This window comes from Ovis aries, chromosome 1 (genome assembly GCF_016772045.2).
Source record: "Ovis aries strain OAR_USU_Benz2616 breed Rambouillet chromosome 1, ARS-UI_Ramb_v3.0, whole genome shotgun sequence".
Taxonomy (NCBI): domain Eukaryota; kingdom Metazoa; phylum Chordata; class Mammalia; order Artiodactyla; family Bovidae; genus Ovis; species Ovis aries.
In genome coordinates, this window is record NC_056054.1 from 188,889,270 (window position 1) to 188,914,919 (window position 25,650).

Below are 25,650 nucleotides of genomic sequence, written 5' to 3' on the forward strand. Positions count from 1 at the left end.
CTGGGCTTCCCACTCAGGGCCCCTTCTCCTGAATCCAGAGCCAAGCTGCTCCGACAGGGCCCAGATCTGGGCAGGCAGGGAGAGTGCTGAGCCGGGTCTGGGGGTTGGGAGTAAGCTATGCCTTCACTCGCTGCCCTAGACTGGAAACGAGGAACATCCCAGCCTGCTCCACTGCTCTGGGATGGGAGGGTGGGAGAACACATTTGATCAAAGTCATGTACAAAGCCCACCCAGAAGGTTCTGACCTCCTCTGTGCTGTCAAATACCAGTACCGATCACATGTGGCTACTCAAATTTTAGTTGAATGGAAAATAACCCAAACGTCCATCAATGAATGAACAAAGAAAGAAAACATGGTACACCCAGACGATGGAATATTATTTGGCCATAAAAATGAATGGACTACTGGTTCATGTATGGATATGCCCTGAAAATATTATGGTAAGTTAAAAAAAAAAAACCCAGACACAAAAGAACACATACGATTCCATTTGAGTAATGCCCAGAACAGGCAAATCGTTAGAGACAGAGGATAGGTTAGGGTCACCAGAGTCCGGGGGAAGGGAAGAAATGACTGCTATTGGATCTGGGCTTTCCTTTTGAGGTGATAAAATTGTTCTGGAATTAGAATATTGTTATAGTTGCACAACCTTGTGAATATATGTACACTTTAAAAGGGTGAATTTTCTGATGTGTGAATTCTATCTCTACAAAACTGTTACAACCATTTTAAACTAACTGAAATGTGAAATTCAGTTTCTCCATTGCAGTAGTCACATTTCACATGCTCAATAGCCACATGTAGTTAGTGGCTACCATACTGGATAAGAGATACAGAACAATTACATCACTACAGAAAGTTCTGTTGGATGGAGCTGGGACTTGGCTAAATGTCTCTGAAGAGGGTTGAGATTTGCATCTTACTTCAGACACCACTAACCCAGACAAAACCCAAGCAAACACGCTTTGGGAGAAGGCCTGCTTCTCTTCTTGTCTTTTGAGAACAACCCTTCCTTCCTCCCCAGTACTAGCCTCCCACCTCTGGGCCTTAGGACAGTTTGAATGGGTTGGGAATGGAGCAACAGAGCCTTCAAGAAGTCATCACACCTTCTGTGGAGTTCCTGAGCCAGGGCCAGCCTGCCGCTTCGGGGTCTCTGCTGATCAGGCACGTGGGTACACATTGCCAGCTTATAAATCGTAGTTAGATTTCTGGGTCAGGAAGCCAAAATTCTGTTTAACATACAAGTTATCTACTCAAATACTCGGACACACTTTTATCTCTCCAGCACTCTGTTAAGTCTAAGTGGTTGCCACAGATAGGGCTCAGTAAGCTGGCACAGAATCACAGAAAGCTCAGGGGTCTGAGAGGTCATTCAGGTCACTGGTTTGATTTTCCTGACTCCGAGTAGAATTCTAGGCAGAAATATCAACATCAGGTGGGAGCCCCCATCAGGTGGGTGGTTTGTTCTATTGTTCTTCACACTCTATCACACAAATTGTCCAAAGCAGGCATTCTTGCCAGGTGCTTTAGAAAAGGTTATTAAGAGCTCAGTTTGGTGGGTGGGTGATGGTGGTGAGGGGCTCTCCCATGTCTAAGGCCCCCTGATGAACAGTGACGCTGCCTCCATCACGTTTCTCATCCCCTCTGGCCCAGAGTTGCTCGGAATTCGCGCAGGTTATTCTTGGGCCACTGCCCTCCGGGACTGACCTGCTTTCGGAACTTCATCCAGGTGCAGGTGATGGGCTGGGTGCCGGCCACCTTACCAAAGAGCTCCACAGACTCTCCTGCCCGCACCTTCTGGTCCTCAGGAAACTGGATGATCTGAGGCGGCATGGCTGGGGGAGGACAAGAGGGAGAGTGAGCTCGGGGAGGACGGAGCCTCAAATGCTGATACCATCTGACGCTTCCGGTCACACTGGTCTGTGACTCCTCTCTCACTTTCCGGAACCTTCAGGGTGAGACTGAGGGCAGTGACCTTTGCTCCACATACCTAGGCTGATGGGCCTGCCAGGTCTGTTGGCCTCTTGATCCTGATTCCAACAGAAGCGACCCATACAGTTTACACGGCATGGTTCTCTGTTGGTTGGTTGCTCTGGTGTTTGTGATTTCCCCTAAGTTTTTGAGTCTTATGTCTTAACTCCTGTCTTAACTATGCAGTGCCTCACCGTCTAACATCCAGGTCACTCTGGCTGACAGGCTCAAACTGGCTCACATCCTCAAATGTCTTTCCATGGAAAACAAACAGTGCTTCCTATGACAGGGACCTACAGAGCAGACCACGAGACCAGCACAAGTGGGCCATCTCCACAAGGGCAGACCGGAGGACAGAGGGGCGAGCAGGCTTTATGCCAGGAGAGGAGAAAAGGCAAGTAGTGGAAGAGGGTGGAGGGCCCAAACTTGCAGAAACTCAGGGAAAATTCAGCCTAACTCCTGCAGAGCTTGAATCTGGGCTGGGGGTGTGGTCTCCTGGGACCACATTCGCAGTGGTCAGTCTAGCAGAGCAAAAGGAAAACCCCTCACGCCAGATGACTGCCTTGTCCCTAAATGCTGCCATGACCAATTACCTGCCTTCGGAGGTGTCTTGGGGGCAGGTTTCTTTTTCACAGTTGCATCACCTGAAACAAAGACATTCACAGGTTATTTTCTCTGTTTTCACAAGGCTCCTAAGTCCTGGAAGGCTGCAGTCTGACCCTCTGGCCCCTCATCCAGACAGAGCCCTTGCTTGAGTATGCCTTTGGAGACCTTGCAGATTCACATGGACAACCTCACGAGCAAATGAATATCCCTTCTCAGGGGGCCTCCGGAGGGATCCCTGGAACCTCCTTAGAGATGAACACTTCAAAAATGCTTAAGCGTCCATTCTCCATTTCAGTGAGGAGAATCCCAAACTCACTAACTCTTCTCTTACCCTAACTTTCAGGAAACTCATAAAGGAAATTATGTCAGATAAACTGACTAAATTTAGTCCTTGGTGTGGATCCAAGGGTCTCAGGCTTCCTTTCTGTAACAGACTATGGATTGGCGGCTTTTATTTACTTTTTTAGTGTTTGTTGAATGGATCAGTGAATGAATGAACAAAGGAGTGAGCCAATCAATGGTCCCCTCCATTCCTAAGGCCACACTCTCCAAATAACTCACATAAGATAAATGACCCAAACAGGCCAGTTTTGCAGCACAAACTATTCATTGGTCTAAGTAGTAATATGGTGATTATGCAAAAATATTCCCAACTATCTTCATGGCTTGTTTTCATATTTCTTTCAGGTCTTTGTTCAAAAGTTATCTAACCTACTTATCCAAATGAAAACCTGCCTTCACACAAACATCTATATATGAATGTTTACAGTGGGTTTATTTGTGATTGTCCAAAACTAGAAGTTATCCAGCTGCCCTTCAACCGGAGAATGGATGGCTGTGGTACATCCACACAAGGAGATACCACTCACTCACCAACAGAAAGGAACAAACTTCTGGTGCACACTACGTGATGAATCTCAGTGATTCATCCTTCTCTTCCACTAAGAGAAGACAAAGGCTGTTACTGTATAATTCTGTTTGTAGGCCATTTTAGAAAAGGCAAAACTATAGGGACAGAGAAAAGGTGGGATGGGAAGGGCTGACTACCGAGGGGCACAGGGACATGTTTTAAGGTGTGGAGCCGTATCTTGGTCATGGTGGTAGTCACAGGACTATAAACATTTGTCATGGACTGTGCAAGAGAACGGGTGAATTTTATTGTGTGTAAATTATACCTTATTTTGAAAAAGGGGAAAGAGTTGCTTAATCAATGAGATCCTCCTGAACCACTCTACATCAAATAGCTGTGGCTTTATAAGAGATTGTCCTTATTTTTAGGAAGAATATACTGACGTATACAGGTGTAGAGGATACCGTATGTGAAACTTACTTTCAAACTGCTCATAAAAAATAATGTGCACGTATGTATGTGCATATATGCTTGTGAAGAGGCAGAAGGAAAGATAAGTGGAAAACAGACAAGGAGAGAGATTATATGATAGAGCAAGCATGATGAAACATCAGTGTTTGAAGATGTGAGTGAAGGGTACACGAGGATTACTTGTACCAAATAGTACAACTTTTCTCTAGTTCTGAAATTTCAAAATAAAAGTTAAATAGGAGGTTAAACAATGTTTTGTCCCATCAACATGATGTTGTTGAAATGAAGGAGAAAGAGAGAGCAGCGTCTGGTGAGGAGATGGCTGGAAGATGGGACCCAAAACGGACTGAACCTGAAAGATGACCCTTTTTAAAAAATTTTTTTCTTCATGGTAGCATATTTGTTGTTAACTGACATTTTTAGGCATAATCTTATTTATTTAGCTAGACTGTGTGGCATGCAGGACCTTAGTTCTCCTACCAGGGATCAATCCCTTGCCCCCTACAGTGGAAGCGGAGTCTTAGCCTTTGGACTGCCAGGGAAGTCCCTTGTGATGATCTGACCTGCAGAGAAGAGTCCTACTGATTAGGAACAGAGTGTCTTAGAGTAGAGAGCCATGTTTATGAGGTTTGGTGGAAGATCAGTAGGATGACGTTTGGTGGGAGGTGGCTAGAGCACAGGGCTGGTTTTAGAGAGCAGTGGCATGAAGATGGTGGGACAATTTAAGAAGAAAGAAAAATTCTGCCCCTCAGTCACACGCGTCACGTTTCAAGTGCTCATAGCCATACACGGTTAGTGGCTTCCATCGTGCAGATAGACAGCACTGCAATCAGCACAGAAAAGTTCTATTGGACAGTTCTAGTCTAGAATGAATGTGTGAGTTAGGTCTTTGTTCTCAGTAACAGGGAGTCCTGACTCAAACAAGGGTCCAGCTAGTCTAAAGGACCTCTGGAGGTCTTTCCAATTCCAGGGCATGAGAAAATCCAATTAGGAGGCTATTGCCATACTCTTAGAAGAAACTGACCCAGGTCTGGCCTTGATAAAAGCTGCAGAAAATAAAATGCAAATATGAGATGGAAGAAAATTTACAAGATTTTAAGGGCTAAACAAGAGACAGGAACAAAGATTCCTCAGGGATTTCTTGCTTGAATAAATGGGAAAATTTTTTATTGATGCAATATGGAATTTGGGAGTGAAAGATGAGGAGTTTGGTTTGGTCTAAGAGAATGTGGTTGATAAAAGGGTGTAACCAGTATATAGGCTAGAAGTCCAGGATCAGAATTCTAGAAAGAGTTGGTGGAAGCTGAAAGAGAAAGGTTACAGGATGAAACATGCAATCATTAGTGGGAACTGTGAGGATGGGTCAGTTCTTTGGGGGAAAAGTACAGTGAAAGATGACAAAGGGTCAGGGTCTTATCTGAGGTGATGCCACCAGTAAGGAGCTGGGATGAAGCAGAAGGGCTATGGAGGGACTGTCCCTGAGACCCAGGACGGAGGAGGAAGGGCACCGAGAACATTGGGTGATGCGTGGGCAGAAGAGGCACCACCACCTCCAGTTTGAGAGGGCAGGACATGGGGTCAGAAGCTGCTCTAGAGGAGACTCTCAAGAAAACAAGTAGTGAGTCATCTAATCCACCAAGAATTCCCGAGATGAGAGGGACACAGAGAGACAGGGTGACAGAAGGGGAAATGTCAAGCTAAGGTTTCTTCCACAGTGACAGAGAAGAATCCAGAAGTGAAAGCAGAAGGCTAGGACTAGGTGAGAGGGAGAGCCCAGAGATGCTCATAGGCAAATGCCCCCGGGCACTCCCAGACCCCTCAGGAGTGGGCACCAGAGGGGGTACAGAGCCCTCGGGACGGGCTGAGCTGTGAAGCCCCTGCCCACCTGCACCCAGGGCAGATGGGAAGGGAGAGGGCCCGACTGGAAGAGAGCGGCCCTTCTGGGAAGGAAAAGGGGGTTCCTCCCAGAGCCGGGACCTGATCTCCTGGGAGCAGGAGAGTGTGGAGGGCTGCTGTTATGGGCTGAGCTGTGCCCACCCCTCCCAATTCATACACTGAAGCCCTAAACCAGAACCTCAGAATACGACTATATTTGGAAACAGGAACTTTAAAGAGGTGATTAAATTAAAAGGAGGCTGCTAGGGTGGACCTTAATCCAAACTGACCGGTGTCCTTATAAGAAGAGAAAATTTGGGCCCATGGAGAGACACCAGGAAGACAGGCACAGAGCAAAGGCCATGTGAGGACACGGCCAGAAGGCTGCCCCCTGCAGGCCGAGGGGATAGAGGCCTCAGGAGAAAGCAAACCTGCTGACTCCTGACCTCAGGCTTCTAGCCTCCAGAACTGTGGAGGCTGATGCTGAGGCCGCCCAGTCAGTGCACACTGGTGGAACTGGGGAGAAGCTCTGGCAGCAGGGTGCCCGCCTCTGGAGCTGTGGGTGAAGAGTTAATAAAGAGGCAAAGATGACATACAGTAAAAGCGATGACTCCAAAGTTCCCCCTATACTATCTTGGGGTCTGTGGGTAAACTTACATGGCTGGAAGCAGAGCCTGAACTAATATCTATCTTTCTGTGTTATAATTAAATATGGTTGAAGGCCAAAGTTTTCTGGTTGTTCAATAAATTTGGAGCATCTCCTGTTTGAATTCATTAGCATCTGAAACTGATTTGGTTCCCATCAGTCACAGCTGTTTTAAACATTAACAATGTTCTGTATCCTATTCTCTATATATTTTAGAGGCCCATCTGCTGAAATCCATTAATTGTGTTCTGGGCTTAGGAGAACATGATTAATGGACTAGAAAGCAGAGTTACTGGATTCTAACACCTGATTTCTTGCAGAGAGCTGGACTCAGCAAGCTGAGTTTCTAATCCATGATGTCATCATCCTTTTCCCATTGGGTTCTTACCCCAACCAAACACAAGCAGGGCACGTCACATTGTTTCCATTTCATGAAAAAGGAGATGGGTTTGAATAAAAGTCAGATGACTTGCTGGGTTCATAAAACGACATGTGGCTGAATTAGAAACAGGGCTTAAGCCTTCTGTTGCCCAGTGTGTGGCTGCTTTTCTCCCTTTGTCTCCTGACTCCCTTGGACACTCTCCCCACCCTCTCTGTCCCTCTGCAGAAATGCAATGGGCATAGGCTCTGGCCCTGGACTTGGGTTCAAATACTGCCCTGTTACTCCCTAAGGGGTGTAACTTAAAGCTTGCTATGTAACCTCTTGGAGCTTTAGGGTCCCCATTCAAAGAATATGGGGAGAATAAAGAAAATTTGAAGCTATGTTGTAAAGTTCAGTTCAGTTCAGTTCAGTCGCTCAGTCATGTCTGACTCTTTGCAACCCCATGAACTGCAGCACACCAGGCCTCCCTGTCCATCACCAATGGCCAGAGTTCACCCAAACCCATGTCCATTGTGTCAATGAAGATATAGCATAAAGTACACGTTCTGACGCCAGTCCTCCCCTCCCCTCCCCAGCTCCTCCCCCCAACCCATTCTCCTTTCTTCCCCAAACAGATCCCCAAAGGACTTCTCTGTACTTTCCTTCATCTGTTTAGTCCCTGCACTGCTGGCCAGGTCAGCTTTACACCTATATGAGCTCTCTCCTGCTGTGCCTGGAGCTCCCTCCCCAATTCAGGGCCTCAGTACAGGTAAAATTCTCACTGGTCCAGATGCCCAAACTCTCAGTACCTCTTGGGTCACTAACCAGTTTCTTTCCCTCTGGATGCTTCCTTCTTATTATCTTACTATTGCTGTCGGCCTTTTGTCCCCCACCTCCTACTCCAACATCCTAAACTTTCTGCATTAGCCATTGTAAGAGAGGAGTTTCACAGAAACAGAAAAAGATGTAACTATCCTTGCAAACCCCATGGTGGCTTCTGGCCACAGGGCCTGTAAGGAGAGCAGAGCATCCTCTTTCTCCTTGCCCAGGGTCTGTCCCTCTCCCATACATCCAGTCCCAGGCAGTATACACCTCCTGGTACAGCACTGCCCCCCAAACTCTCAAACTCCCCAAACTACCCTAAGCTCCTCTCTTTATCCCTCTGCTGTCCTCATTTTCCCTGGAGCCCAGACCTCTCTCCTGAGCCCACCCATACATCCCACTGCCTGACACCATCTCCCCAGGCACATACCGTAAACCCAACATCTGAAACCAAATGCAGCTCTTCTCCCCACACTGCTGCTCATCTCCATTTCTCCCAGGCCCCCCACCCACCACCCCTGCCCATTTCCAGTCACTGACTGACATCTTTCAATTCCATCAACAAAATAACTTCCTTGGTTCCTCTTTCCACATCCCCACTGTTACCATTCTAGCCCTAACTGTACCACCTCCTACACCTGTGGTCCCCTGTGCCCACCCTAGTACATCCATCACTCTGTAGCCAAAGTGATCTTTGTCAAAAGGAAATCTGATGTCACTCCACTGTTTACACTTTCCCAGTGGCTGCCCATTGCCTCTTAGGATCAAGTCCAACTCATCAGACCAGGGTTTCCGCGATCTGTCCTCAGCCTTCTTTCTAACTCTTGGGGAACACCCTCACTCATGCCTTTTATGCTCAATGGCAGTGGTTCTCAAAATTTAGCATGCCTGATAATCATCCAGGAGGATTACTAAAAACGCAGATTCCCGACCTTCCCTGGGGTGTGGATGCTGCTGACCCCTGTGCCTTCTGGGGACACTGCTTTGTGTATCTCACTGAAAGCCTTCCAGTTTCTACAATGCCAGGCTTTTGCTGTCAGCTCTTTGCTGACTCATTCACACATCACTGCTGCTGGGTGGGTCCCATACGCCTCTGAGGTGGTTTCATCAGCAGCTATCACAAGGCATGGCAACTGCGGAAACCTGCCCCCAGCGCGCATTTACCCTGCAAGTTTCCTGAGGACAGGCACAAGGCCATCATGTTCATCTTCTGTATCCCCAGTGCCTTGCTCAGTACCGGGAACAGGCTAGAAAATACCTTTTAAAGGAATGAGTGGAATCCCCGGGGAACTCTGCTAACACGGTATTTCCTGAGAACACTTCATCACAGCCCTGGGCTCTGATGCTCAGAGATGAAGCCTGTTGGCTTGGATCCCGTGCAACTTTCCATGAAAAGAAGGCCCCTAGCTCTGTCACCAATTTAGATCAAAGTGGCCAGGTGCTGAGCCTTCCACCCCAGACAGGAGACTGAGTCTGGAAAAAGTGAAGCAGCCCAATAAAAACATCAAAATCAAAACACTGAATTTAGAAGCCTCCTGGGAAACCTGGAGCTGGGCTGGAAAGACTGGCTTCCAATCGTGTGGGTAAGGCATCTTTTGCTTTTGCGCCAGCCTGCCCACACCCAGCTAGTCCTGGCCTCATGGACCTTCCTTCTGCCCTGGGAGGGAGGAGGTCAGCACCCCACAGGAGTTTCCATGCTGCTCAATCTGAAGACACATGAGTCTGTCTCTCCAGTGAATCCATAGAGCAGAAAGATCAGAGTCAGCCATTGGGAGATATTTGCAGAGCCCGGAGGTGGGTCTTACAGCTTCCAAAGGGTCTGAGATAATGAGGAGCTGGAGGAAACTGGGGAGGTAGCATCAGTAGCCTTGGGTCCAGGGAGGTCCCTGGATCTCTGCGTCTCTGGGGACATTTTCCTTTTTAGGTAGCTAGCTAAAAAATAGATATCGAACCCTCCATAATTCCCCAAATAAGCATTCACTTTCTGCCGCAAGCTCCTGAAGGGGACATGGGTTGGGTGACATGTGAAGGGAGCACCCACCTTGCAGGCTGTGTCACAGCAGGGGGTGGCGGTGAGGATCTGAGGATGGGGCTAAATCTCACTGTCCTGCACTGGGGCAGGCTCAGGGCTCCAGGGGGCTTTAAACAGCACCCTCAACGCTGCCCCCCTCCATCCCAACCCCCAACCCCACACACATCAGGCTCTTTCCAGCCCCTCCTTACAAAGTTGTGGAAAAACATTGGTCATTTTCCCAGAATGAACATCTCTGGGCAAACTTCCTGTACACATTCCCTCACAGCAAAGGCCGTCACATAAGATTCCAGAGGAACACTGATCCTCTTGTTACTGCAAATACCCAGCCCCGGGCCACCAGGACACAGAACATTGGGACAGTTGTGAAAGAGGCAGCCCACATGGCCGGGACAGCAGCGCCAGCGTTGTCTGACTGGTACCCTCCAGGGCATCCCTGAGAGGACCCACCCTGCCATGGAACTGGCTCGTGGGAGACGACGGCAGAGCAGGGAAGTAGATGGACCCAGCAGCCCAGGCGTGGAAGCACAGGCCCACACGCACAGTGTGCTGGAGGGCAGCGTGAGCACCAAGGCCAATACTTTGGTTGGGAGTAACCAGGAGTTGGCTCAGCTTTCAAAGACATTCATGGAAATAACCCCGCTTCTCTCCCAGGGTCCCACAACTTTCCCTGTCGAGCAAGTCTCAATGCCAAGTCTTAACCTCTCCAGCATTTCCTTCCAGCTCTTTGACTCCTGGAGAGCATACTGAAAAGAAAGATGGGATCCTGGAGAAACCCTTCAAGATAATTGGACACTGCTTTTGATACCCAAAGATGCTTTCAAGGTGACTGACTTTTGGTTTCAGAGAGAGACATATTCAGGAGACCAAGGCAAAGACATCTAAGAGCATCATAATCTGGGACAGTAGTGAGAGAGGTCAAAGGGATGGGTAAAAGAGGTGAAGCTCAGGCCAAGACCAGGCATAGCACACAAGGGGTGTTCCACCTTCGCCATCTCCAGATCCCAGGAACACGGGAACTGATGAAGACACTTCGAAAGGGAAATGCTTACTATATCCCTACTTCAGACCAGCCACTGACATTTCAGAGAGGACAGGCCTTGGTTCCTATTCCCTAATTGTACATGGCCCTATGGATGTTTCTGTCTTTTCTAAAAGATCATCAGCTTTACAGACTGATAGGAGGAATCCCTGGGCCTGCTATCACAGTGCCTCTCTGTATTTTTTTTTTCTTTTTGGCCACACTACGTAGCAAGTGGGATCCTAGACCAGGGATCCTGGTTCCTAGACCAGGAATTGAACGAACCCCCTGTGTTGGAAGCTCAGAGTGTTAATCACTGGATCCTGCCTCTTTATTTTTCTCAAGCCATTCCTTAAGCCCCAGCAATGTCTCTTTCACACAAAACTCATCAGATCCCCTCCAGCTGGAACACCCTAAACCTGAACTCCATGCATACAGCCTCCCTCCTGTATGGATATCTCTGCTGCTGTGTGTTCACACTTGCTGGAGCTTCCACCTTCCACACACCAGATGATGTGAAGGGCTTTAGCCAACCCTGCATCACTCCAAAGAAAAGCATTCTACTGAATGGCCTGATGTCAGAGCTAGAAAAGGCCTGGGGTCAGTTGGAGAAAGTCCCCACTTGACACTGTAGAAGGAGGAGGGGCTTTGACCAAGGTCAAGGCCACATTCAACCAGAGGCAGAACCAAGACCCTTCATTCTCTGCTCTCCACCCCAAGGGCTGTCTGGCAGTACCTTGTGTCTGAGTGCTGGCCCAGCATGGGGAACACACAGTAAAGGGGCATCTGGGGGTCTGACAAGGAAGGGTGCTGCGGCCCCCCACATCCCCACACCCCCACAGGTGGAAGATGTTTTTCCCCCAGCCCGCATTCCTCCCTGTTCCTTCTTCAGAGGTGGGAGATGACCCACTCTGGGCTGGAGATGTGCATAAAGTTTTCCAGGAGTGCAGACACTACATTTCCATCAAGAGCGGGGAAAGCAGCCAGAAAGAATGGACAATTGACAAAAGTCAAATGTGGGACTGTGGGTTAGACAGTATCAGGTCAATGTTAGATGTCCTGATTTTAAGAACTGCGTTGCGGTTATATTCTTAGAAGATATACAATAAGACATTTAGAGGTCAAGGGCATGATATCTATTTGTAAGCAGTATATATATTTGTCTCTATATAAAAGTGAAAGTCGCTCAGTCTTGTCTGACTCTGCGACCCCATGGACTATACAGGGGGAATTCTTCAGGCCAGAATACTGGAGTGGGTAGCCATTCCCTTCTCCAGGGGATCTTCCTAACCCAGGGATCGAACCCAGGTCTCCCACATTGCAGGCAGATTCTTTACTAGCTAAACCACAAGGGAAATCCATCTCTATATGGTCAATGGTGAATATGTATGGCTAGATATAGCATATATATGGTATTATAAATATAGATATGAATATTTGATGAATGGTGTATATATATGAGTTTATACCTAATGACAAAACAATAGGACAAAATGCAAATAATAGATGAATCTAAGTAAATGGTGTACAAGAGTTTCTTATACTATTTTTGCACCTTTTCTGTAAATGTGAAATTATATCAGAATAAAGTTATTAAAAAATTCCCATTGAGAGGCATGCAGCAAAGACCCTGACAGGTCTCAAGAACCAGGAAAGCATACCAGTGTCACCTTTTTCTCCCCGCAGCTCTGATGGCAGTCAGACCTGTGTCCCCCTGGAGGACGGTGCCTCCGCTGTGTGGACAGCACAAGGCTGGCCCTGAGACTGTGGAAGGTGCAGACTGGTATGGGGGGGAGCATGGGTCAGGCTGCCTCACAGTGCCCACATCTTACCAGCTGCCAGACTCTGGGCAGCTCAGTTTAGCTCTCTAAGACTCAGTTCAGCTCATCTGTAAAATGGGAACAACTAATCGTAGCCCAGTGGAATAAGACTTGCCCGAAGCAACACAGACTGTCTAAGATGATGCCTGCTCCATAGGTGCTCAGGAAAAAGCTTGTTTTGTGTGATGGGCGGATGACTGAATCAGAGGCCCTTGTGATCTTCTGTAATACTTGCGCGTTTCTCCCTCGAGTCTTTCCTCAATAAGAGGAATGTTATTCTTCAGCAACCAAACCACATTTCTCTCCTCCTTTGTAACCTGGCTCACCATCTCCCTCATTCAGAAATCTTCCCACACTTCCCAAATCTGACCCCCTCCTCACTTCTGAACTTGTGAGCTGGTTGTCCAGCAGGTTAACTTGTACTTTGACCAGTTTTCTCTCACCCAGCCCCTTGGGTTTGGACAAATCAGCTTGGCTTTTCCCTCATGTTCCCCAGACCGTGGCTGCAGCGGTGGCCTCAGGGGCTCTTAGGCAATGTGTGGACGAGGACCATCCACTCTCATACCTGACAGCTCTTCACAGGACCAAATATTCAAGCTGGGAAGGGGAGGCCACCAAACATGTATCTGGCCACCATCTGTTTGACAAGGAAACCACTCAGCTTTCCCTCGGCCACTGGAGGAAAGATGTACTTCCTGGTTACATTAGGTACTTCCCAGTCCCTGACAAAAATGAATACATATACACAGCTGGGCCACTCAACAACATGAGAATCTGGGCTTTCTCATGGAACCAGGGCAGAGGATGGCAATGCTAACAGAATAAGACAAGTTGAAGAGGTGCACAGACTGCGTAATGCCACTTCTGTGGGAAAAAAATTCAACTGATATATTTGCATGTGTATATAAGAAAATTTATAAAGCAGTAATTGTGAATATATTTAAGGAGGTGAGTGGAATTAGGGGTAAGATGAAAGAGGGCTTTCATGTTGCACTGGGTAAACTTCTGTACTATCCAAAATATTTGAACAAGAAGACAGGCATATTTAATGTATGTAATTAAAAAATAATGCAAATTATCCCCCAAAGTGAGAAAAGAACTTGGGGTGCAGACCTGAACGACATCCCCTTCATTTCCTATCTCTGGCATACCTTCTCAGGAGCCTCCTGGGAAGGAAGTCCCATGGTGGTGGGCAGGTACCCAGGGAACTTGCAGGTCTCTGAAGGAATCACCCTGCTAATCCTCTCAGCATCCCAGTGGATGACGGCTGGGATAATGAGGGGGCAGGGGTCATGGGCCAGCAAGGAGATTCAGCGTGGCCATTACCATACATGGAGACACGCCCTTCCATCCTTCTGGGAGTAAGACATCTGTCTGTGACTCCAACTTGAAGGCTTTTCTACACAGAGTGAAATTTCCCTTCAGCAGACAAGTAGTGTCGGCTGGAGTTAATGCTATCACAGATGTGTGTGTCTGCTAGGGAGAGAAAGCACTTTCAGCCAGCCCTGCCCCTCCTGTTAAGCAGCACTGCCTGCTGAGCCCCATTCCCTGAGCCCTCTGCAGGGGAAAGAACCATGGGGTTCAGACTCTACCACAGAGCACCTTGCTCCCTCTGTAAAGGCGGGTGCTGGAATACCCTTAGGACCTGGGCCTGAGGAGCCCCCAGGTGGTTCCACATTTAATGGAGGCAGTAGAGAAGACCCGCTTCTGCTTTCTCAAGACCAGAGGTGCAAGAGCACCAGGCTTCCCTCTGGAGCAGCTGCTCTCCAGCCTGACTGGCTGCACCTTGGAATGGCCCAGGAGCTGAAACAAATACTGAAGCTGTCCACCACCAGAGGAGGTTCTGATCCAATGAGTCTGGGGTACAGCAGGCGGCAGCGTTTTTAAATGGTCCCTAGGTGAATCTAATATGCAGCCAGGGTTGCAAGCCCCTTCCCTAGAAGTGCATGATGACAACTTGACCGGGGTTTTCTGAAGACTTCTCCAGAGCAACAAACCCATGAGGCTGCTCACTGTCTCCAGCTTCTGTCTCTTTCACAACTCTCCTCCCACCCCACCTCCCTTCCCTGGGGATCTCACTGGAATGGATGTGCCAGGGCAGAGGACAGCAGACTGCTGACCTCCCAGCTGGAACCCCAGGGATCCCTGCTTCTGCCCCCAGGAGGGAAGAACAGTCGCTCAGACCAGTTCACTGCCACTTGGTGCTCTTCTAAGAGCCCACGTCTCTCCTGCTGATTTGCTCCCATAACTAAGAGCACAGGCCCAAGTCAGAAGATAAAGTCACTAACCAGTTCTCACCAGGTTTTTTAAAAGAATTGTTTCTGCATTTCCAACAACTCATTAAATGCCCACTTTGGATACTCAGAGGCTCCAAGGTAGTTAGATATCCATGAGAAATTATCACTCCAGTTTGGTCGGCACAGCATACTGCAGGCTGAGAGGGCCCCCTGACAGCCGAGCTGGTATGTGCATGAGGAACCCAGGCTCCTCACTGGGGAGGGAAATATGTTGCTTTGATGAGATGCAAATAAAACTAAGTTCCAGAACACTGCCTTGTAATGGAAAAGTGGAGGCAGCCTGTGAATTACCCTCGCTCACTTCCCTTGTTAGCACGGGTATTCAGGAGTCTGTCTTGTCTTTTGCTCTTTAAAACACAGAAAGGGCGTGTTGGGGATGTCCAGGAAACCCCATACCTCCTGTTAACATTGGAGCTTTCAAGGCAAAGTTCTAACAAAATTAGATAATAGTTCATCAGTAGGGGAAGCCAGGGTTGCCTTATGATCTTTGTAGACTCTAAGCACTTTGCCTTTCAGGGCCCCTTCATTCATTAAAGAAAAAAAAAAAAAAAATATATATATATATATATATATGTGTATATATGTAAGTTACATTTTATAACTGCATTGGTATAAAGATAAATATTAATATTAAAAATTAAAACATCTTCTTTGATCTAAAAGTTAATTTTTTTCCTAATTTTATAAGATATTGAAACATTGTTATGGGCCTGTAAAAGCCCCCCCATAAAGATGAGGGGGTCCTGGAAGAGGCTGAGATCCAAAAAGAGGGCGAAAGCCGTGCAGAGTCACAGAAAAAGCCCCATTCCTGCTCAGCTGTTTAGACCACAGCTGCAAGCTGATTCCAAAACATGTGGGTAAGGCCGTTCTACGAACAGGTCATGGCATCGGCATCCTGAAAAGTGCGCCCCTGAGTTGGCCCAGTCACCTTACAAAGTAGGAGGGAGGAGGAGACAGACATGTCACCGTGACACCGGGAAGGAGACAGCCTTCTGGCAGAAGTAGGTGCTGAGTACTACAGGGGCTCACAGGAGGGAAGAGCTCCTTTCAGCCAGAGCAAGGACAAACTCAGGGATGAGATGGCTTTTCCATGGGAGTCTGTCTGAAGACAGAGATGCCCAAGCGAAGGCACGAGGGGAGGAGCACGGGGATGGCTGGAGCAGGCCGAGGAGCTCAGCTTGCCTTGAGGATAATATGGGGGAAAGGAGCTTGCCTTGAGGATAATATGGGGGAAAGGAGCTGGGGGGCGGGGTCAGCACTCAGACGGGAAGGCTGAGGGGCGATGTCAGAAGGTGTGTGCACATGTGACAGGCGTGCCAGGGCGGCCACCTGGAAAGGTCCACTTGTAAGGGGCGGGTGGGCTCTGCGGGCGACCGGGCACTCCAGCTGGGATTGATCTGGTCAGAGCCCCCCTTGAGAAGGTGCATCTGGCGGGAAAGACAGCTGAGAGAGACTAGGGGATGGTCTCCCAGGGGTCTGGGTGGGAAGCAGAAGGGGCCTGAGTGGGGCTGACAGAGGACGTGGATATCTTTAGGCCTGAAGGCATGGGAAGGGTGAGGAAGGGTCACCAGGAGCTCACGGGGTACCAGGGTGAGGACAGAGGCCAGGCGCTGCAGAGCACGGGCAAGGCAGTGGCGGCCCTTGGTCCTGGGCTTGCCTGGAAGAGCTGAACATGTACTTACTCTCTGTTCCTAGCACTGGAGGAAGAGAGCTCTTCGGCCTCCGGGCTTTCATCTCCGGGGCCTTGGCATTTTCGCTGGCGGGGGCATCTGGAACTAAATGGGAACAACAAACATGAGTTGGCAGCCGCCCAGGGAAAGAAGCAGAAGAGCCATTGCAATAAAAATCCCACCTCCACCACCCACCATGATAGTCCTCCCCACCCTGTTCCACTCGGAGGGCCCTTCATGCTACGGGGCAGATGGCACCTGGGCTGGCGTCAGGTTGTGCCACCAGGCCTTATACATTGAATGCAGAGCAAAGTCCCCCTGAAGGTGGATGGACAGGCTACCCTGGGAGCTGGTAAGCATTTCCACCTCTGCTGCGGGTGCGGGCCAGCACAATTGCATCAGCAGGGCCCCTCTGCTCACCAGGCACCGCCTTTCCCTTCACTGGTTCTTAACCCACTTGGGCTAAACATTCTGGACTTCCAGAAGCCTGCTCTGTGCAGAGAGGTCTCTTAAACAGAGGAAACAGGGCACAGGGTGGCTGCCCTTGGGCTCATGATCTGGAGGGGTCTTGAGGCCTCTGTTTTCTCCAACTCCCTTGGAACAAGGGCACTGACAGTCAGACCTCCAGATCAGATGGAGGCCTGAGCAGGCAGTCGGCAGGCCTCACTCGCTCTGGACTGAACCTCGGACCTGTCATGGGGGCTTCTGCACCCTCCCCAACGCGGACCCAGTGGAACCCTGCAGTGGTAGCCTCTGGGCAGAACTGAAATGCTACACGACTCCTCAGGCCTGTCCTCCACAATCCCTCTTCACGTTCACGCCAAGTGTGGATGATGCCAGGGGAAGCCCTCCCTTGGCAGCAGGGTGTCAACTACAAACTGGCACTTGCCATGGGCTCTTGCCATCTACCTCCACAAAGATTCAGTAAGGTGCTGCTGACCCCCAATACCTCCTGAAAGGAGTTCAGGGTGGAGAGCAGAGCTGAGGCACTCTGTGCTCTGGGAGGGCAGCGGGTAGGAAACTTGCAGGGCACAACTTCAGATAAACATATTTTCAGGAGCAAATTTTAGGAGCCAATTCTTGTATCTCCTCATATCTAGAAAAACACTAAAATCCTTCATGGTGATGACTGCTTCTCATGACTAGCACAAGCTTCACGAGACTAGCAGAAACCTGGAAAAATATGTGCTTGATCGCATGGATTCACCCTTCACCAAAATTTCACATATACTTACCTTTCCACCCCCATCTCTTTGGAGTAGTTTCTCAGAGCTATCTGAGGTGCTGCCTCCTGGGTTTAGTCCTCATTTTGCCCTAAATAAAGCTTAACTGGCAACCCTCACATTGCGCCTCTTTTTTTTCTTTCTTTTTTTTTTTTTTGATTGCCAAGCATAACACGGTGCTGGGCTGGGCTGAGTAGAAAAGGAAAAGGCCCTCACTGGGCCTTGAAGAGACCGGACTGGAGCAAGTTGCAGGGAAACTGCCCATGGGCCAGGATAAGAAGGAGCTGGCTGTGCCGCTATCACTAGGTTCCAGCATTTTCCCCACAAGGAACTCCCTTCAGAGACCGTGCTAGGAGGGAGCCTCCCCCACTCAGAGCCCCTTCCTGTGCATCCTCTTCCTGCCCCTGAAGAGGAAGCACGAGGGAGAAAGGAGCGGGGGGGACTTTCCAGCTGATGCTTGGCCACATTCCTGCGGCTTGGCTGGTGAGGAAGGGCCATCTCCCCGTCCCTCCTCCAGGGTGGGGCAATCCCGGCTGCTAACATGCGCCCTCCCTTAGACTGGACACTAGGGGCTCTGGCGGGTGGGCACATAAGCACAGAACTAGGGGCTGGGCATGCACGCTTCCCTGGCATGCAGACTCAGTGCTCCTCTCAGGACGCATTGCTCCTTCTAGACGGCATTGGATTCCTTTCCTGCTCTAGAACGTGGGTCTGTCCCTATATATTCCTTTACTCCAGTAGGCTGCCTTCCTACGCCAGGGCCGGCCCACTCTTTGTTAGCTGGGTATTTCAGGAATCCCCCTGCCCTGCCGCCATCCCCAGCTGCGTGTTATCCTCTGCCACCTTCCATAAGAGCCAAAAAGCCCCAGATGATGAGTCAGGGGACCTGCTGTCCGTAGCCGACGAGGCCTGTTTCCTGTTTCCTCAGTGGTCTGCCCCCACACTGGTCTCTGTGGACATGGATGAAGGAGCAGGAAATGCCACGGGGAAGGGATGCTTTCATTTTCTCTTATTGGGTATTCTCCCCAGAAATAGAGGTCATTGTCATCTACAGAAAAATCCTCAGTACGTATTTATCAACCTTTGGTTCTCAACCTTGGCTGCTCATTAGAAGCATCTGTACCTTGGTATCTCACTCCCCAGATCCCAACTTGATTGGTCTGGGTGGGGAGGCTAGGTGTCAATAACATGCCACCAGGCTGAAAACTGCTAGTCTCTCTCCTCAGGTGGGTGGGTCTGTGGGTGAGCGCAGAGGTGAGGCGGGTCTCAGGGACTACTGCTAGAGTCAGGAAAACCTGTCCATGCTTCCCTTGACATTTGTGGATGAGGCGGCCATAAACCAAGGTCATGAGATGAGTCTAGTTTCCCTTGTCTGAGGCCCTCCCTTTTTCCCTTCCTTCCAGACCAGCACCGACAGCACCAATAACAATTCAAAGAAAGGCACACCCAGACATTTCTTTGTTTTCCCCGCTTTTAAGGAAGAGGTGGTGAGGACAGAGTAGGTACACAGGGTCCTCTTTTCCTTGGCATCAGCACTCTTCTCGCCATCTTTTTCCCAGTGAGTTCCAGGGCATCAGAGGAGGGAGGTAAAGAAGGATCAAGACTTTCTGTTTTAATGATGGGGAGACTGAGGCTCAAGCAAGCAGAGGATGAGAGGCCCAGTCTCCCTGAGTGCCTGAAGGAAGGCACACAGGGGCTGAGGTTCCTTCTCTCCTCGTGGGGTTGTGGTGGGCTTTGCTTCTGAGCGCCATTAGAGAGATGGAGATCAGGAAGGAGCGAGGACAGCTCTAGCTTCGCCTTTGTCATCAGTAATCCTGGGATCATGCCCCGGCTCTCTAGTTCCACATTTGTACAGAGGAAATGACACTTATTTTCTCTGCCTTGCAGCACTGCAAGACTCTAGGGAGGGAAGGCGTGCAACGGTGATCATTTACCTATTCATTCACTTCTCCTGTTTGCCACATAGCCTGGCCTCCTTCCCAAATCCACTTTAAAATCCTCCCCCTTCAGAAAGCCCTCCCAGAGGCCCTGCTGTATGTTTCCTGCCCCTGCATCCGTCCTCAGCGCGTGGGGGACTGCTTTGCAGTGACCTGTGAGCCTGGCGGGCTACAGTCCATGGGGTCGCCAAGAGTCGGACACGACTCTCTTGTGCTTTGAGTTCTGTTTGTAGAGGTTCCCTGCACTTATCTTTCCATCTGGCCCTGGGGAAAGGGGCGCAACTTTCACTGTCAAACCAGGCACTCCTGCAGACGTGGAGCACTGCAGGGGTGGGAGGAGCCCCCTCTTTCCTCTGCAGCGCCCCCGCCCCCTTGGGGGTTGTGCCTGTACCACAAGCCATTAACTATCAGTCTGTCCGTGAGAACCACAGCCAGGAGTGGGCTGGGAGGACCATGTGCTTAATCAGAACCAGCTTTGTGCTCACACGGCTGCCCAGGGGATAAAAATAATAGTTATAAAAGTTTAAGAGCAGCGTGTATTTTCTGTCTATTTTAATCAGCTTGTGATGAAACTGAACTCCATTTCTATGTCTGGGCCCCAGGGCTGGAAGTCCTTTGCTGGCCTGCTTGTGCCCCCAAAGAAGCACGGGGGAGGAAGGTGGTGGTGTGGGGAGATGGGGGCCTCGAAATAGAGAGAAATACACATCCTTATATGGACAACACCTCACCCCTTCCACTCCTGAGCTAGCTCTGGGCTCAGCCTCCACTGCAGCCTTCCTCCTTCTGCCTCCCCCAAGAGAGGTCATTCCCAGAGCTGCAACTCTCGGTAGGGGGAATGATGTCTTGGGAGGCTTCTGGGAGGGTGTCTGAGCTTCCAGGAGCCCCTAGAATGGTAGGGCAGAGGGGCTGGCCTCTCTCTCTCTGGCCCAGAGCAAGCAGCATGCTGGCAAGGCCAGGAGAGAGAGGTCAGACCAGAATGAGCGTCTTCCCAGCTCTGCAGGCCGGTGACCATGAGTCCTCGGGCAAGCTCCTGATCTTCTTCACCAAGAAAATGAGAACAGCCACACCTCCCAGAGGAGGGAATGAGATGTGGAGTAATAGCTGGCATTTATTGGGTACTTAGTCCATGCCTGGGCGTCTGTGCTAAGTCGCTTCAGTCTTGTCTGACTCTTGGAGACCCCATGGACTGTAGCCCACCAGGCTCCTCTGCCCGTGGGATTCCCTAGGCAAGAATACTGGAGTGGGTTGCCATGCCTTCCTTTAGGGGATCTTCCCGACCCAGGGACTGAACCCACGTCTCATGTCTCCTGCATTGGCAGGCAGGTTCTTTACCACTAGCACCACCTGGGAAGCCCCAGTCCATGCCTGGTATGATGCTAAGTACTTTATACCCATGTTTCAGGTTGAACCATACTGTTTGCCAATATTCAGGTGCTTTTGACCTGCTAAAATGGGAATTTGATTTAGTTCAACCTAATACAGTGGTCATGTATGGATGTGAGAGTTGGACTGTGAAAAAAGCTGAGCGCCGAAGAATTGATGCTTTTGAACTGTGGTGTTGGAGAAGACTCTTGAGAGTCCCTTGGACTGCAAGGAGATCCAACCAGTCCATTCTGAAGGAGATCAGCCCTGGGATTTCTTTGGAAGGAATGCTGCTAAAGCTGAAACTGCAGTACTTTGGCCACCTCATGCGAAGAGTTGACTCATTGGAAAAGACTCTGATGCTGGGAGGGATTGGGGGCAGGAGGAGAAGGGGATGATAGAGGATGAGATGGCTGGATGGCATCACTGACTCGATGGACATGAATCTGAGTGAACTCCGGGAGATGGTGATGGGCAGGGAGGCCTGGAGTGCTGCGATTCATGGGGTCGTAAAGAGTCGGACACGACTGAGCGACTGAACTGAACTGAACTGAACTGAATGCACATTAGCTGCCTGAGTTGATATAAAGAAGAAATGGGAGTGGGAGCAGATCAAAGCCAGGAAAAGAAGAGTGGGTCGAAGTCAACTCAGCCATCAGCAGAGTTACCTGGCCGCAGTGGTAGTGGATTGCAGCAGTTAGGAGCCAAGGCATGGGTTGCATACACCGCAAGCTAGGCCTGAAACTCCCTTCTCACAGTTACAAATCACCCCAAGTTGCCAAATCCAAAGGCCAGTGCTCAGGCTCATCTTATTCTGCTTGGCAGAGGCATCTGACGTATTGACCTCCATCATCCTTTCTTGCTGAAATGATCACTCTCTGGCCTCCAGAACAACCCTCTCTCCTCGATTTCTTCCTGTCTCACTGCAGCCAGTCCTCTTTGTCTCCTTTGCAGACCACTGTCCTGCCCTGTTTCTCAGTGTTGGGCTCTCTCCTTTTCTCTGCCATCCAAATCCACCCCTAGGGACCCCATTTAATCCTAGGACATTCAATACAGCTGACTCCTCATATCCTGCCTCCAGCCCCGACTCTTGCCTCAACTCCAGATTCGTCTAAATGTTGGCCAACGTGATAAGCCCCCTTGGATATCTTATGGATGTCTTATGGACCCCTTAAACTCCACATACTTGACTCTGCCCCTACCCTACCCCCCACATTCTAACCCCAGTAGCTGGTACCACCGCTGACATGTGCTCTCTCACAGAAACTAAGGGCCACCTTTGACTTCCCTTTCTCTCCTCTTCCAGTTCCTCAGCAAACCCGATCAGCTGTACTGTCAGGACACGATCCGCCTGGTCATCTCCCACCTCTCCCATGGTGTCTAAGCTCCCTGGACATCGTGGCCACCTCACACCTGCTCCCCTCGTCCTCCTCCTGGGTCTGGTCACCACCTGAGGGATCCTTTACCATGTCCAGTGTTGTCCCATCTCACTTAGAATAAAATCCGGTGTCCTGTTGCAGCCCACGTGACCTTGCAGGTCCTCAGCCTCATTTCCCACACTCTGCCCCCGGCCTGGTGCTCAGCCACACTGGCCTCCTTAGCTCTCTTTCTGGGAGCGCCTGCTCACAGCCTCAGCTCAGGGCTGAGCTTCCCGCCCTTACTCTTCCTTCCTACTGCTGAGACTCCTTCCCATACGTCTTCAGGCCTCTGTTCAGACAGGCCTCACCCTCCCCATTGCCCCGTTTTGCTTTCTCCACAGCACATGTCGTCTCCTGGGACCGTAGGACTTGTCTGCTCATCCGTGTTTCTGTCTCTCCCTCACTCCAGTGTAAAGGCTCTGAGACCAGGAGCTCTGTTTCATTCACTGCTCTGAACCTCAGCTCCAGGGGCAGTGCCTGGCAGGGCGGGCACTGATGTACTGGCTGAACGAATGCCCACTGGAACGCTACCCCCCATCACACACACACACACACCACCCTCCATGGTTGTGAAACCTCTGATCTCACAAGTGGCTGAGGCCCGAAGCCCTTGGCGGGGCAGCTGGGCAGGGTGGCTAGAGCTGCCCTGTCTTGGAGTCAGGGCCTACAAAGGGCTTTGCCTTCTCACCTCTCACCTGGGCCACTCACAGAAGTGCAGGGCTTGCTAGCAAGAAGGGGTGTCGGTAAGGGAGATCTGGCTCTCTGAGACAGTGGAAACTTCAGTGTTATTCAGGGGCGCCACACAGTCCAGGGAAAGGTGCAGACTTCACAACCAGACACAGCTGGGTTCAAGTCCTGCCAGGGTAACTCATGCTGTGACTCCCTGAGCAGGGTGGCTCGAAGGGCCTGGGCTTTGGAATCAGAGACAGTCAGGGACACAGCATCTCCTTGTACTGTCTGAGTGACTGCGGAAGTCTTCTGACCCTCACTGAACCTGGGTTTTCCCAAGGAGAAGGATACCCTGCCCAGTTGTTGCATAAACTAAAAGTGCACAAGAGTTTTTGGCCATGGCAGGCCTTGAAGCCCAGCCTTTTCTCCTCACTGGGGTTTTTCTGACAAATCCTTACGCACTGCAGGCTTCAGCTGCTTTCTGCAGTACAAGCTGACATGCCTGCTGCTACCTTGGACGGAACGGCGGCATGACCATAATCAAGACGGTGCACAGAGCACCCTTTTTCTTAAGGAAACAACCGAAGCCGCAGGATTAAAAGAGCCAGATGCGCTGCCATATAAAGGCTACCTCCCTCTGAGGGAGGCAGCAGTGTGGCTAATACAGAACAGCCAATGAACCAAAGTCATTTTCATGAGGTCTTGAAACATATCATTCTACCAGCCACAGATATAGAGGCTAAGTGGTGTCCAGCACAGGCTACCCGAGTGATGGTGAGTGACTGTCGGGGCGAGCCCAGTCTGACATCAGCAGCAGCTGTGTTCCTCACCCCTAGTGGCGAGGGACCTTGCAGCCCCTTAGGAGGGATGCAAGACATGCCTTACCCAGAGGTGTAGCGGGAAGTTGCAGATGGAGAGAAATGGAAGACCCTGCCCAACGACTGGGCTTACAAGTTCAGTCAAGGTTACTTCTTAGGGCAAGTGGTTCTTCACTCTATTTTAATTCAGGACTTATTTTAAGAATATGGGTAAAAACTATGGACTCTATCTTTTAAAAAATACGCTAATCCACAAACACACAGAAATTTGCCTATAAGATCAAAGGGTGCATGGACCCACTGGGTACTACCACCAGGTCTTATTGAGTAAGGGAGTGGGGAGAGCTGAGAGGACCAGGGGACAGAGCAGGACTCAAAGCCTATTCAGCTGAGAGAAGTACAGCGGGAGAGATGCTGAGAGAGGGCCAGGGAGCAGCTCAGAAGTCTGCAGTCCTTAACCATGTGCTCAGAGGTGGCTCTTGATGGAAAGATAAAGCTAAATGTGGCAAGAAAGCAACTCACGTGCAGGACAAGAACATATCTCCATGTGTAGCAACAGGGAAAAGAAAGTGGGTGTGGAAGGAGCTGCCCTTTTTTCTCTTTGAAAAAATATAAAACAAAACCCAGTTAACCTGGAGTCAGCCCTGTTATCTCAGCTGTTTTCCCTCTGATCTCTTTGCTAGCTCTTCTCCTAAGACCCAACTCCCAATCTGTAGTTTGAGGGCAAACCCTGCAAGGGCCCCTCCAAAGGAACCACAGATAAATTATGATGGTCAAGGTTCATGGAGGCAGCAGGGGAGTCTATTTTGCGGAAGAGATTTTGAGCTTACTAGAATGTGATATGGAAGAGGCAATGGCACCCCACTCCAGTACTCTTGCCTGGAAAATCCCATGGACGGAGGAGCCTGGTGGGCTGCAGTCCATGGGGTCGCTAAGAGTCGGACATGACTGAGCGACTTCCCGTTTACTTTTCACTTCCATGCATTGGAGAAGGACATGGCAACCCACTGCAGTGTTCTTGCCTGGAGAATCCCAGGGACGGGGGAGCCTGGTGGGCTTCCGTCTATGGGGTCGCACGCAGTAAGACACGACTGAAGAGACTTAGCAGCAGCAGCAGCAAGGGAGTCTACTAAGAAGACCAACTCGGGGGCAACAAAAGCGCCTTGAGTTGCAGAATGAATTCCCCAAACCTTTAAAAATATCCCCAAGTGTATTCTGTAAGGAGAAAGGAAATTTTACTTTGAAAACAAAGTTTGGTTTTAAAAATAAACCATTTTGCTCTTTCTGGAAAAGGTGCTGACACTTTGCAGATAAGAATGAACTGCTGTCCTGCCTTCAGCTGGACATGTGAATAGGACCCAAAGAGGCCAGGGGTTCCAAAAGCATAGAACCTCACCAGAAAGAGGGGCTTCCTTCTGAAATCAGCATGGCTCCTAAGTATGGGCTGTTAGAAATAGGCTTCTGAGGCCAGGTTTCCAGAAACACTATTCTACGGCACCTGTCTAGAAAGAAACAGGATCTGACCTGAGTGGGTGACAGGAGGAATCAGGAGCAGCAGCCTCTTAGCCTCAAAACACATGCTTCAAACCCCCTTCAGAACTAACTGTATACTTTGACCCATCAAATCTGCTCCCTTGAACTCAGAATCTCTGTGACAAACACATTCACAGAACTCCAGGGAGACACACACAGCATTTTACAATCTCAGGTTTACTACTGGCAACCGACAATTTAATTTGTGTTGCCACTGTGTGTGCGTGTGTGTGTTTAAAGACTTTGG

The 25,650-nt window shown here is 49.9% G+C and overlaps 1 protein-coding gene across 8 annotated transcripts in view; it reads right to left on the reverse strand.

Moving 5' to 3' along the window:
• The window catches only part of MYLK (myosin light chain kinase), a 280,078-nt gene that overhangs the window by 49,625 nt on the left and 204,803 nt on the right, over window positions 1-25,650 (reverse strand). For all 8 annotated transcript variants that reach the window (XM_042232316.2, XM_060418652.1, XM_042232315.2 and 5 more), the window contains 3 exons: window positions 16,456-16,548; window positions 2,566-2,616; window positions 1,709-1,836 (listed from right to left, as the gene is read on the reverse strand). In XM_042232316.2, coding sequence (XP_042088250.1) covers window positions 1,709-1,836; window positions 2,566-2,616; window positions 16,456-16,548 — 272 coding nt within the window. The remainder of the gene's footprint in view (window positions 1-1,708; window positions 1,837-2,565; window positions 2,617-16,455; window positions 16,549-25,650) is intronic.